Source organism: Antechinus flavipes, chromosome 2 (genome assembly GCF_016432865.1).
Source record: "Antechinus flavipes isolate AdamAnt ecotype Samford, QLD, Australia chromosome 2, AdamAnt_v2, whole genome shotgun sequence".
NCBI lineage: Eukaryota > Metazoa > Chordata > Mammalia > Dasyuromorphia > Dasyuridae > Antechinus > Antechinus flavipes.
The window spans coordinates 336,209,071-336,221,849 of NC_067399.1; the positions used below are offsets into that span (position 1 = coordinate 336,209,071).

At 36.1% G+C, this 12,779-nt stretch overlaps 1 protein-coding gene across 1 annotated transcript in view; it reads left to right on the forward strand.

The window, feature by feature from the left end:
• The first annotated feature begins 3,000 nt into the window (after positions 1–3,000).
• Positions 3,001–12,779, forward strand: part of FNTB (farnesyltransferase, CAAX box, beta) — a 76,106-nt gene continuing 66,327 nt past the window's right edge. The window contains exon 1 of the mRNA XM_051977824.1: positions 3,001–3,656. Within this exon, the coding sequence (XP_051833784.1) occupies positions 3,510–3,656 (147 nt within the window). The 5' untranslated portion in view covers positions 3,001–3,509. The remainder of the gene's footprint in view (positions 3,657–12,779) is intronic.

Sequence of the window (12,779 nt, forward strand, 5' to 3'; positions counted from 1 at the left end):
TCAGTTGTCAAATTGAGTTCCCATAAAGTTGGCACACAGTGTCACAGATATGGCACAGATCTGACCATATCACTCTTTATTTAATCATCTGATACAAAGTTGAGTGGGCTGGGGGTCCAGTTTCTGCCCTCCATAAATGAAGGAAAAAGAAGGAGTTAGTACTTCATCCTCTAATCCTCCAATCAGAGACTAAGAGAGGTAGTGTCAATCAAGTTAACAGCAAGATGTTATTCTTTATTTTCTCCCAAAGAGGACCAATGATACCAGAGAGTGATATCTTGATGAGCATACATTGGATTTAAGTGAGTCAGAGTTGCACAAAATCATCAGCCTCACTCTTCTAGAGTCATCAAAGTCCAGTGATTGGTGATGGTCCGGGATGTAGTGGATACCCTTGGCATCTTTGATATCTGACCAACCTCTAAACTCTCTGGAGTGTCTGTTTTCACTTCTTAGCCATTAGAACAGATTGTTCTCATTTATCCATTCTGGCAGGGGAAGTCTTCACACGCTAAGGGAAGACACTCCTTGAACTCACTGATGGATTTCTGGCCCATCTATTACTTTCAGTCTAGTTTAGCTTTAGTCTGTCTGTGAGATGGTTTACTAGTACGACAATTATGACAATCTACTGTACATGGTATAGCTTCTTAGAGTTACAGGTGAGAGTTGGAGGCTAAATGGACACTAAAAGTGGATGAACAGCCCTGAAAAGGGCTCAGCCAGCCCTTATACTAAAGGTATTAGTTCTCTGAAGTGATGAGTTTATCTTGGAAAGGGCATTTTTATACAGTAGAGTCGAAATCATGCAATGTAGCAGATGCAAATTAGGTCAATTGGGCAAAGCTGTCTTAAAAAATGATAATTATCCAAATCATGTATTTTTTTTCCTGCTATTTGTAACTGCAATGTATACACCAGGAAAAATACTAAGCTTGGAATAAGAGTGAATGATATCGTTAAAAACTACTAATTGCTTAACTTACTTTAGTAAGTCACTTATCCTCTCTGAATTCCTCACAAGTTTCCTCACTTGTGAAATTGGATAATAATACTATCCTGTGTTGTTATAAAGAAAGAGTTGTGCAAAAATTTAAAAACAATATACATCTTTGCAAAAAATCATTGTAGTTAGAAGAAAGGATATGAATTGGGAAAACTTTGCAATAACTATTTCTTATATCCAAAATCACAGGGGATTGACACAAACAAATTTAACAGCCATGGTCTAGTAGATAAGTAATCAAAGGACATGAAAGTTATCAAAAGACAGAGTATCAACAACCACTTGAAAATGTTCAAAATCTCTAACAATTAGATAAAAGCAAAATCAAGTGAACCTTAAGATACCATTTCCCGTTCATTAACCTAACAAAGATACTCAAATGTGGGATAACAATGCTGTGAGGATCAAATGAGATAATGTACCTAAAGTGCTTTGCAAATTTTGAAACATTATATAAATGCTTATTATTAAATTACTATTGTTAATATTGTTATTAAAGTCTTGAAATGATGTCCTCTGTATCTACTACACTTCTACTGAACTCAAGCAATATTTAATAAGCAATATAGGGTGTACTGATAAATGCTTAACAACTGAACTCTCCAGAATGAGAATATTTATACAGTAACGAACATTTTATGATGATCAACTGCGAATGACTTTATTATTTTCAATTATACAAAGATTCAAGAGATAATTATAAAGGGCATATGATGAAAAGTGATATCCACCTCCAAAGAAAGCATTGATAGCATCTGAATGCAGATTAAAGTGTATTATTTTTTACCTTTTTTTTGGTGGTTTTGTGTATATGTTTTTGTCATAACTAATATAGAAATGTGTTTTTCATGATTGCATTCATATAACCTATATAAAACTGCCTTCTCAGTGAGGGGGAAAGGAATGGCAGGGAGAGAATGGAAAATTTAAAAAACTAATGTTAAAAATTGTTTTTACATATATTGGAAAAATAAAATATTTAAACAGAAAAAAAAAGATTGGATTCTCCAAAAAAAAAAGTAGGCATATAATTTTAATTTTAACATGTATTATCAACATTTCTTAAGTCTAGACATGAATAAAATAAATCAAATCTTGTTTCATATGCAAGCAAGGTGTAAATGCTTGCATTAAAAATTTAACAATCCTGAACACAGGTTCCAGAACACCCCTGCTGTGAGAAAACTGAATGATGGAGACTAATTTACTTAGGCACTACTGTGAATTAATTTAACTGTTCTTGAAATCCTTTGAAACAACAAATTATTAAATTGTTCATACCCACAAAATGATCATCACATAGAGATACCACTAGGGGGATTAGGCAGGGAATCTGTTTTATTCTAAACTCTTTGAAGGCAGAAGCAATCTTTTACTTTTTATATCCCTGAGAATTTAGCACATTGCCTGGCACATTGGAGATGCTTAATTAATGTTTATTGATTAATTTTTAAAAAACTTTTTTAATGTTTTAAATTCTGCCTCTGATGTTTGCTACATGTGTTACTTTAAGTAAATTCTTCTCTATGCCTCAGTTTATTCATTTGTAAAATTAGAGTTTTGGACTATTTGAATTCTGAAGCACCTTGTAAGCCTTAGTACTCAGATACTGAGTTGATTAAAGAAAGCTACTGACATCAAGACACAAAAGGGAAAAAAAATTCATAATAACATTTATGACAATAAAAAACTGGAAACAAAACATGTACTAAGTATTTGGAGAATGACTGAATAAATTATATTAAAATCTATGGAATGTTAAGTGAATTATAGTATACATTCGTGAAGCTAATCGAATATCACCATTCCATAAAGAACAGTGAAGCTGAAAAATTCAAAGAACCATGAGATTTGTAAGAAGTTTTTGCAGAGCCAAAAGAACAAGCTGAACAAAGATTGCAACGATGTAAATGAGGTCAAGGAGAGGCAACAAAACTCAAATTAAGTATTTATACCATATTGTTGAAATTTAAAGACATCTCTTCTTTCTCTTAATAGAAGACAATCAAATTGGGTTGGGATGGATTTTTATTGGGAAATATCTGTTGTGTCGAGGCAGAATTTATCACTATGTTTGCGTAAAAAGCATTATCCGGATTGCTTTATTAGTATTATTGTCATTATAAAATTATGTGAGGTTCAGATCTGGGCAAGAGAATAGATGTAACTGCTCTCCAGCTACTCAGTAAGTACGACAAACAAACGCAACTTCAAGGCAAATTGTTTTTCAGTCTCCTCTGGGTTAAAAATATTGCAGCAGCTTCTTCCCCCCTAAGGAGGGCGGCAACATCCTAGCAGTCCGCCAAGAGAAAAAACGTGTAACTGTGTGCGTTTCAGAGGAGGAGGGCGGGGAGAATGGGAGGGAGATTCGCCTTCCGTACTTTCTGGCTGCCTTCGCTTGCCGTAGCAGCCTCGGCCCGCCTGGGATTCAATACGCTACGCGTTGCAGTTTGATGAGGTTGAGTACAGTCTGCCGCCAGCTGTATTTTTTTTTTTTTAAGCCATGGCTGCCGCTGCTGCTTCTTCCTTTTCTTATTTTTCTCCGCCCCTTCCCCCAGCCTGGTCTGAGTCTCTATATTGCCTGAGTCCGGAGCACGTGCAGGAGCGGTTGCAAGACGACGCGGTGGAGACGGTCACCTCCGTGGAACAGGTGAGGCGGACGGGGCTGGGGGAAGCCGAGGCCCGGAGGCTTCTGGGAGTGGCAGTCTGTTCCTCCATCGGTGACCGAGGCTGAAGCACTTCTGGGGACTACCGTTCCCACAGTGCATCACGGTGGCCCTGTGCTTGCCATCTGCGGGGTGCAGGCTCCCAGTGCCTGGGGCCGGGTGGACTGGGGGAGGGGAAAAGTTACCTGTACCAAGGTTGGAATGGGGAGGGGAGGAGGTAGACGACCTGGGGCTACCTGAAATAGATGAGTCTTCCTTGGTGGCCCTAGGACGAGAAGTAGGGGAGCTCCTGAAAAAGGTCAAGGGTCAGACTGACCTGCCCTCCTCCTTTCCTGCCCCCTTCTGCCCGGAGGAGCTGGAGTTTATCTCGATGCTTGCTCCTGTCTTGCTCTCCCCCTTCTCTTAATTGAGCCATTCAGTGTACTTAAGGCTTTTGGAAGCGGAGGAGGCGGGCAATCAAGAGTACTTCTCTTAAATTGACCCACATGGCCCTATCTCATCTACCTGCAGTCTGATCGCCTTGGTTTGGTGAATAACAGGAGTGGAATTTCCCTCTCATTCACCAAGATGAGACTGGAGGGCTTTATGCTTCAGTTTTTGTTTCTCTGCGTCTTCTCTTTCTCCGAGTTGGAAAGGTTCCCAAGGTGGTTATTACTAAAATTTTCACCATCTGGTGATGAAGAAAAGCAGCCTGGTTGATTCACTTCAGCAGTGAGAGAATAGCAATAGGCTGCTTTCCAGAACTAGGCATCTTAATACAGCAAGGGAAACCTCCAGGATGAACATGGAGGGAACAGCATTGTCTTGTAGGTCTAGGTTTGGAAGCTTGTATTAATGTAAAATTCTCCATTTTCAAGGACCTGAAGGCCTTGCTGGTTAGAGAGGAAAATCATTTAACTAAAGAGTTAGAGCTCAGATGTTTTAGTAAAAGAAATGGAACCTTTCCTTCTTAGATACCATTTGTCCAGAGCAGGGCATCTTAAACTTTTTCTACTTGCAACCCCTTTTTTGCTGGAGAAATTTTAATGTGATACCGGGTTAGGTATAAAAAGTAGATATGAGTCAAACATTTACTGATAATAAATCATACTTTTGCTACCCCCACATTCAGTTTTATGGACCACATTTTGAGAAGCTGGGGTCTAGGGCACTTAAGGGATTGTGAAAATTAAATCTACCAGTGACAGTTTTTCTGTCATTTTCAAATTTCCCCAAAATTGTCAGACAAAAATAGTCTAAAGAGAGAATTAATGGTAATAATTCAAAAAGGGGGATCAATATGTTAGAGAACCAAAAAAAAGTGCTTAGGGAGAAAAAGATAACAGAAGTAATAGGTTGTTTTTTTTTCAATTCATAGAAATTTTCTCCCCCATTTACCTCCCTTTACCTTGTGTATGTATATGTATGTATGTGTGTGTGTGTGTGTGTGTAACTTTGTAACAAATATGCATAGTCAAGCAAAACATCCCACATAGGACATGTCCAAAAATGATTATTTTATTCTGCCTTTCTCTTTTTGAGATTAGGTAGTATTTTTCATCATCTGTCCTCTGGAATTTATATTTCTTAGATTTGTCTCATTTATTCCTCCCAACAAGAGGAGTATTTAAATGGATAAAGAGTCATCCTTGGAATCAGGAATATTTGGATTAATTCCTACCTCTTGACACATTTGACTTTATGATCCCTTGGCAAGCTATTTAACTTCTTAGGGCCTCAGGTAATCTTCTAAGACTGTTGTATATAAGTTGCCAATCTGCATCTGTGAAAAAACATGAGTTCCTACATCAGGAAAATTCCATGTTATTGAAAATTTAAATCCAGATGATCAAAGTCTATATAACAACTCAGGGACTATCCCTATTTTGCAGATGAGTCAAAGGAAGCAAGTTAAATGGCTTTTCCAAGTCCATGCTATTAAATGCAGCTTCGAATTCAAACCCAGTTTCCCAGTTCTAAGTCCATTGGTCTTTTCACTAAACCATATTTATTTTAGGTAGGTACTCAATCAGTTTTATTCAGTTACATTTCTGCTTGTTTGAAGTTTCTCAGTATGCATGTTTTTTTTTTTTTTTTTTTTTTTTCCTCTCATGGCTCACATTTGTGGCTCCTGCTAGTAAAGACAAGGTGGTTTTTATTACTTCTCCTGATTTTATTTCAACTCAAACTTTGAAGGAAAGGGAGGACAAAAGAAGGGCTCAGATTGTAGGAGAATGCTCCTGGAGAATCTTAACCTTTGTGGCTAGCTTTGGTATTTTGATTACAACTCTTATTCATATATTGACATATACTGAAAAGTGACACTTAATTTTATGCTTTTGCTGCTGGTTACAAATAGTTGCTTATCCCCAGTTCCATGTTTAATTATCATAATGCTGTATTTTAATAAGAAAAATGTGATGTTTGAAGTGAAACCAAATGATGCTTGGCTAAAGGCCTTCTGTACTCGTCCCTCCCATTATCCTTTTCCCCTTTTCCTTTTATCAGTGCTAACAGTGACTCCCTTCTTATTGTAACCATCTGGAATCCATTCCTGTGCAAATGCTCTGTGACTCTGGGCTGTAGGCTAAATACTGGTACATGCATACTCTGAAATACTACTTTGCCATGAACAGATTGTTCACTGATTATCGTGCTGGAGGTTTTTTTGGTTTCTTTGTTTTGTTTTGTTTTCCTTTTGCCCACCAATATAAGTAATAGAATGTATCATTAGCCAATTATGGAATAATCAAGTAGTTTAGTGTTTTAACAATAGGTATAGTATAGGTACTTTTAGGCTGTTATGTGGATGAGGGATAAGGCTTGTTGGGTTTGATTTTAGAGGACAGAATTAGAAGCTCTTAGAGAAGTTGTAGAAGGACCTTTATTTTTGTTTGAATATAAAGAATAACTACCTCATTATTAGCCTGTTGGTTACTACTTGCCTTAGGAGATATCAGGTTCCCTTGTCATTGAGTATTTCAAGTAGAGGCTGGATACTGCTTCTTTAGGGATGTTCTAGATGCTATTTCTGTTTTGGTATATATTGGAGTAGAAGATTTATGAGTCCCTTTCAATTCATATTTTGTGATTAAGTGATTTTTATGTGGTTTCTGCTTTCTAGCAGTTTATATTTTATTTGGGGAGATGAGTCATACACAAAACAATCAGGGGTCATGTAATTGTAGTTTTTTAAGATTACTAGAAGTAATCATGTGGAGATTATTTCAGATTTGTCTGAACCAGAACCAGATTAAAATATAATTAGGTTAAATTTAACAACTTAAGGGGGAAACTGACAATAGAACATAGATAATGTTGATAGGTAATTTTAAAAGTCAATATTTGGCCCACAAAGTAATTTTTTAATAGCTTAGAGTATATATATTGAATTTAATATATATTTTAACATGTTTAACATGTATTGGATTACCTGCCATCTAGGGAGGGAGTGGGGATAAGGAGAGGAAAATTTAGAGCACAAGGTTTTGCAAGAGTCAATGTTGAAAAATTACCCATGCATAATGTTTTGTAAATAAAAAGCTTTAATAAAAAAAATAGCTTAGAGGTCCCTGTTTCTATTTGAGTTTGACACCACCAATTTAATTTATCCCTTATTTTAAAGGTGGAAAACTAAAATTCAGAGAAATTTATTCATTCTTAAACACTTATTAAACACCTATTTATAAATATCAGGCCCCATGCTAGATATTTATAATGCAGAGACCATGCCTTGCTACCTTTATGTGGAAAACATTTATATATGTAACTAAATAGGAAATATACATAAAGTAAAATAAAAATAATAAATTTTTTTTTTATTGGGAGAGTAGGACAGGGCCTAGAAGAAGGGCAGGCAACTAGTTGGCACAGTAGATAGAGTGCTTTAGACATTTAACTAGTTGTGTGACCCAAGGCTAGTCACTTAACCCGTTTTGCCTCAGTTTCCTTATTTGTCAAATGAGCTGAAGAAGGACAGGGCAAACCATTCTTGTATCTTTGCCAAGAAAATTCCAGATGCGATTATGAAGCATTGGACATGACTGAAATACTGGACAACAACAGGGTAGGGCACTAAGAGCTGAGAGTATCAGTAAAGGCCTCCTGAAAGAAGTGCCATTTGAGCAGAACCTTGAAAGAAGCCGGGCATTCCAAGACAGGAAGTGAAAAGCAAAAGCATTCCAGGACCAGGAGCAGCCTTTGTGAAGGCATGGATATAGAAGATGGAATGTGATGTGGGGAGCAGCAAGTGAGCCAGCTTGGTTAGGGCGGAGAGTGTTCCGAGGGGGAGTGATGTGTGATCTGCCTGGGAACATAAGCTAGAACTAGAATTGTGAAGGACTTTTAATGCCAAACAGAGAGTTTTATATTTTATTCTAGAGAAAATAAGAAGCTGCTGAAGCTTTGTGAGCAGGGGAGTGACATAATTAGACCTATGCTTTAGTAATATCAATTTAGCAATTCTGTGAAGAGATGAGATTGCAGAGAGGAGAAGCTTGAAGCCAGGATATCACTTACCAGATTATATTTCAGTAGTCTAAGCTGGAAGTATTTGAGGGTTTGACTAGGATGGTTTGAGATGAGCTGAAGGAAGTAGATGTCAGAGGTGTTGAATTGGGTTCCATAGCGTTTGGCAGCTGATTGAATATGGGAGCCGGGCAGAATGAAAAGTCAAGGTTGATTATAAGTTGCTAATCTGGGTGATTGAAATAGTGGTACCCTGCACAGATGTTGGGAAGTTAGGGAAAAGAATGAGTTTTGGGGGAAAGATAAGGAGTTCAATTTTGGAATGCTGAAGTTTAGATGCCTGTAGGATGCTATTGTCTATCCTTCATTCTCGAAAAGGACCATGACATCAGGGAGGTGATGCCATGACATGCAAGTGAACTGGATTCGAGTAAGAGAGGGCTGTGCACGGTCACCTGCCTCACTTTCTTCTCCAGAGTCATCTGAAAAGTGAGCCAGAAATTAAGAGAAAACTGAAGATAGAACCTTATCTTAACATTACTAAAACACAGAGAGGATAGAGTATTCTGGGGGAAGAAATCATTAACAGGGTCAAGAGATGTAAAAAAGTCAAGAATGAGGAGACCTGAGAAAAAGCTGTTAAATTTAACAATTACAAGTTGTGGCTTAGGAAGGATTGGAACTTATCTATTTTCTAGATAATGCTTTTGGGGGCATTTAGTTTTTTTAACTTATTTATATTTTCAATTAACAACCATTTATTTTTTTCTCCCCCTAAATCCCCCTCATCCCCCTCATCCTCCTCATCTTCTCCTAGGTCCCACCCTATTCCCCAATATTACTTTGTATATATTTTCTATTAGTTACATGGATGCATATTGTTTCCCACATAAAGGCAGCAAGACATGGTTATATTCCAGATGCCTAGCATGAGGTCTAGCATGTAAATAAGTGTTTAATAAATATTTGTAAAGGAATAAATTCCTCTGGATTTTAGTTTCCTATTCATAAAATAAGGGATGAATTAGGTCAACGGTGGCAAACTCAGATAGAAACAGGGGCCACTAAACTATTTATAAGGAATTTTGCAGACTTAGAAATAAGTCACATATTGACTTAGAAAACTACCGATTTCATTTATGTTTTATAGTGGGTTTTAAAAAAATTTTGTTAATGTGTTATATTTAGTACCTTAGTGTTCGGTTAAGAGCTGGGAAACATTCTTCATCAGTCTTCTGGAATCATGGTTGGTTATTGAATCAATTTAGAGTGTTGATCAGAGTTTTAAATTATTTTTTAAATTAAATTTTTTTTTTTTTAGTCAACAAAAATCCAGCTTCAGCAAAAACTTTCCCTTCTTCACCTCAATCAGTTCAGAAAGAAAAAAGTACAAAGCATAATAAATTCCTGCATTGGCCATGGGTTTTTTTTTTTTTTTTAAATTAGAATCTATTCTCTTAAGTCTATCACCTTTAGGCAAGTGGTAGGTAGTATATTTCATCATGAGTTATCTGGAATTGTAGTTGGGAATTGCATTGAACCAAATTCCTAAGTCTTTCAAAATTGTTCATCTTTTAAGATATTTTTATCACTATAGAAATTCTTTTCTTGGTTCTGTTCACCTTATTTTGGATTAGTGTATACTGGAGTAGTCTTTCTTGGTTTCTCTGTAACCATCTCTTTCGTCATTTCTTTTAGAGCATTAGTATTTTATCACAATCATATATCTTAATTTATTCAGCCATTTGCTAATTGATGTTCACTCTCACTGCTTAAAATTCTTTGCCATCCCAAAAGTTGCTAATATAAATATTTTTGTATCATCTTAGAGTTTGTAACATCTAAAACTAATTCATCCCTTAACCTACACCCCTTACCCTCAATAAGTAACCCTTTCTCTTTTCTTGCCCTGGTAAACAGTCTCTCCTTATGGCCCTTCTTGACTAGAGCCTGTTCCCAGTGACTGTACAGTCACTTATACCCACCCTAGCCTAGGAAAAACAACTCACTATTTTTTTTTTTTTTTGTATTTTATGATAATGACTTGGCCTGATCTGATTTCTAGATTTAGGTGTTGTTATATGTGCTCCTTCCTGCACCTCTACTATCATGGCTCTGGCCTTATTGGCTCCTTTCTTTTTTCTTTCTGAACTGATTGAGGTGAAGAAGGGGAAGTTTTTGCTGAAGCTGGATTTTTGTTGACTAAAAAAAAAATTTAATTTAAAAAATAATTTAAAACTCTGATCAACACTCTAAATTGATTCTTAAGTCTTGAATAGTTTTTCATTCTTAAAGTGTTAGTGTTATTGTACAAATTGTTTTGATTCTGATCTCTCCATTCTATATCAATTCCTATAAGTTGTCCCTGTCTTCTCTGAAACCCTTTTGGGGATCATTTTAGACACTGTTAAGACTAGAAAGCCCAATTAGATTTCTGTCTTTATATTTATAATCTAATTAGTGGTCCTACTTCTATACTATTTCTTCATCAGTCATCTCTTTACTGACCCCACTACTACATCCTATTTAAAGTTTTTATTTCAGGAGCTTTCCAATATTTTTTTTCCTGTCCCAATCCCTTACTTGTACTTCTGATTAACCATCTTCTCAGGTCAGTTTGCTACATTGTTCAAACATTCTCAGTGATTACCTACTGATTAAAGTCTATATTCAGGTTACTGAATAAAGTCAAAGCCTTTCACAAGTTGGTTCCAATCTACCTTTTAAGTTTTATCTCAAAGTACTCTTCCTTTCAGCTCCAAACTGCATTGCCTTGCTACCTATTGATCATATTGAATGCTTTCTCATTTCTGTGCCTTGGCCTATATTTACTAAACCTTAAAATGCTATTCTTTCCCTTCTAATCTCTATTGAAATCATCAGTGCAGATAAGTAGGACAGCTTTGAAAGCTACAGTTTAAATTTATTATATACTTAAAATGGAAAAGTTAGCTGTGCATTATACAGAGCTACAACAATCCTCTTTTTCTGTTCTATTATATAAATGGTAATATCCATTTTATTTGGTATATATTAAGTTCAGAATAAAATAAAAAGAAAAAAAAAACACCTGTCTTTGACTAAGTTTCTTGAACCAGAAATCTCTTCTTCCCATGAACACTCATGGTACTTTATTCTTATAGCATCATATGGACATTGTGACCTTTTTTGCATTATATTTATGATCATGCATGTCTTTTCTCCTTTATTGTAAGCTCTTTATTGATATTTGTTGTTGAATGAATGTCTTTGTTTTTTTGGGAAGATGGGGTGGGGAGACCAGGAGGAATACAGTGAAATACCAAGTAAATACTCTGAGATTCTAATGGAGATAAGTTAACATTAGATATCATTTAAATGCTAAATACTATCTTCCTCCTTCCTTCCCTCCCTCTTCTCTCTTTCCCTCCCTCCCTTCCTCCCTTCTCTCTCCCTCCCTCCTCTCCTTCCTTCCTTCCTTCCTTCCTTCCTTCCTTCCTTCCTTCCTTCCTTCTTCCTTCCTTCCTTCCTTCCTTCCTTCCTTCCTTCCTTCCTTCCTTCCTTTTTTCCATCCATCCATCTGTATTATAATAGGATTTCAGAGAAAAGTGCAATCAGTATGGGAAAATAGCCAAGACAAAGTACTACAAAATACTAATAGCTAGAGAGATGAGGAAAAACTTTATGTGAGAAGAGGCACTTGAGCTGAAACTTGGAGGATATCAAGGATTCCAAGATGTATAGGTGATTAGAGGATTGGGAAGTGCATTGCCTTTGAATAAAGTGAACTATGGCAGAATGGAAAATTTAGTCCAGATCAAATTTCATAGTTTTGCTTCTGTCTTAGAAGAGGACAGCTTCTAAGCTGTCAGGACAAATAATTGGTGCAGTGAATAGAGCACCAGCCCTGAAGTCAGGAGGATCTGAGTTCAAATTTGATCTCATATACTTAACATACCCTAGCTGTGTCACCCTGGGTCAGTCACTTAACCTCAATTGCCCTAGCAAAAAAAAAAAAAAAGAAGAAGAAGAAGAGGAAGACGACGAAGAGACTCATGTCAAACCTAGTTAAATAAGTGGGCCATGCAGAATTTTAAGCAATATTTCTTAATTATAAAGGTTTAACTTTTTGTTTCTTTCCAGTTCTAATTAATAGTAATTTTGTTTTTTAAAAAAATGTTAAAATGACTCTCAAGTAGCATCAATGCTTCAGAAAGGACCTCTAAGAATAAAGAAAAAATATTGAAAGAAACTGATAGTTCCTGAAAGGAAAATTGATGTCCCTATTAAATTGATTTAAAATAACAGCTGTGAAAGTAAAACTATTAGAAATTGCAATGCTGTATCTTTTACTCTTCCTCAAATAGCAGTGAAATGGAAAGCGTATCATATTCCCACTAATTGGATATTTAGAGAAAATTCTATTTTACAAACACAAACTCAAATAGTATAATAAAGAGTAAATTTTTCTGATTAAATATTAATTTTATTCTTGACCATTTCACTGGATTTCTGAATGACTTTAAGAAAATCTCTTGGATCTCTTGCTTTCCAACTGTATAGTTACTTCTTAGTTTATGAATTCCTGGACAAAAGAATGAGTAGCTCCTCCCCATCCAAATGAGTGGAAGAAGGATCAGTTTTTGTCTGTAGAAACAAGATTTTCTTAATCTTTACTAAAT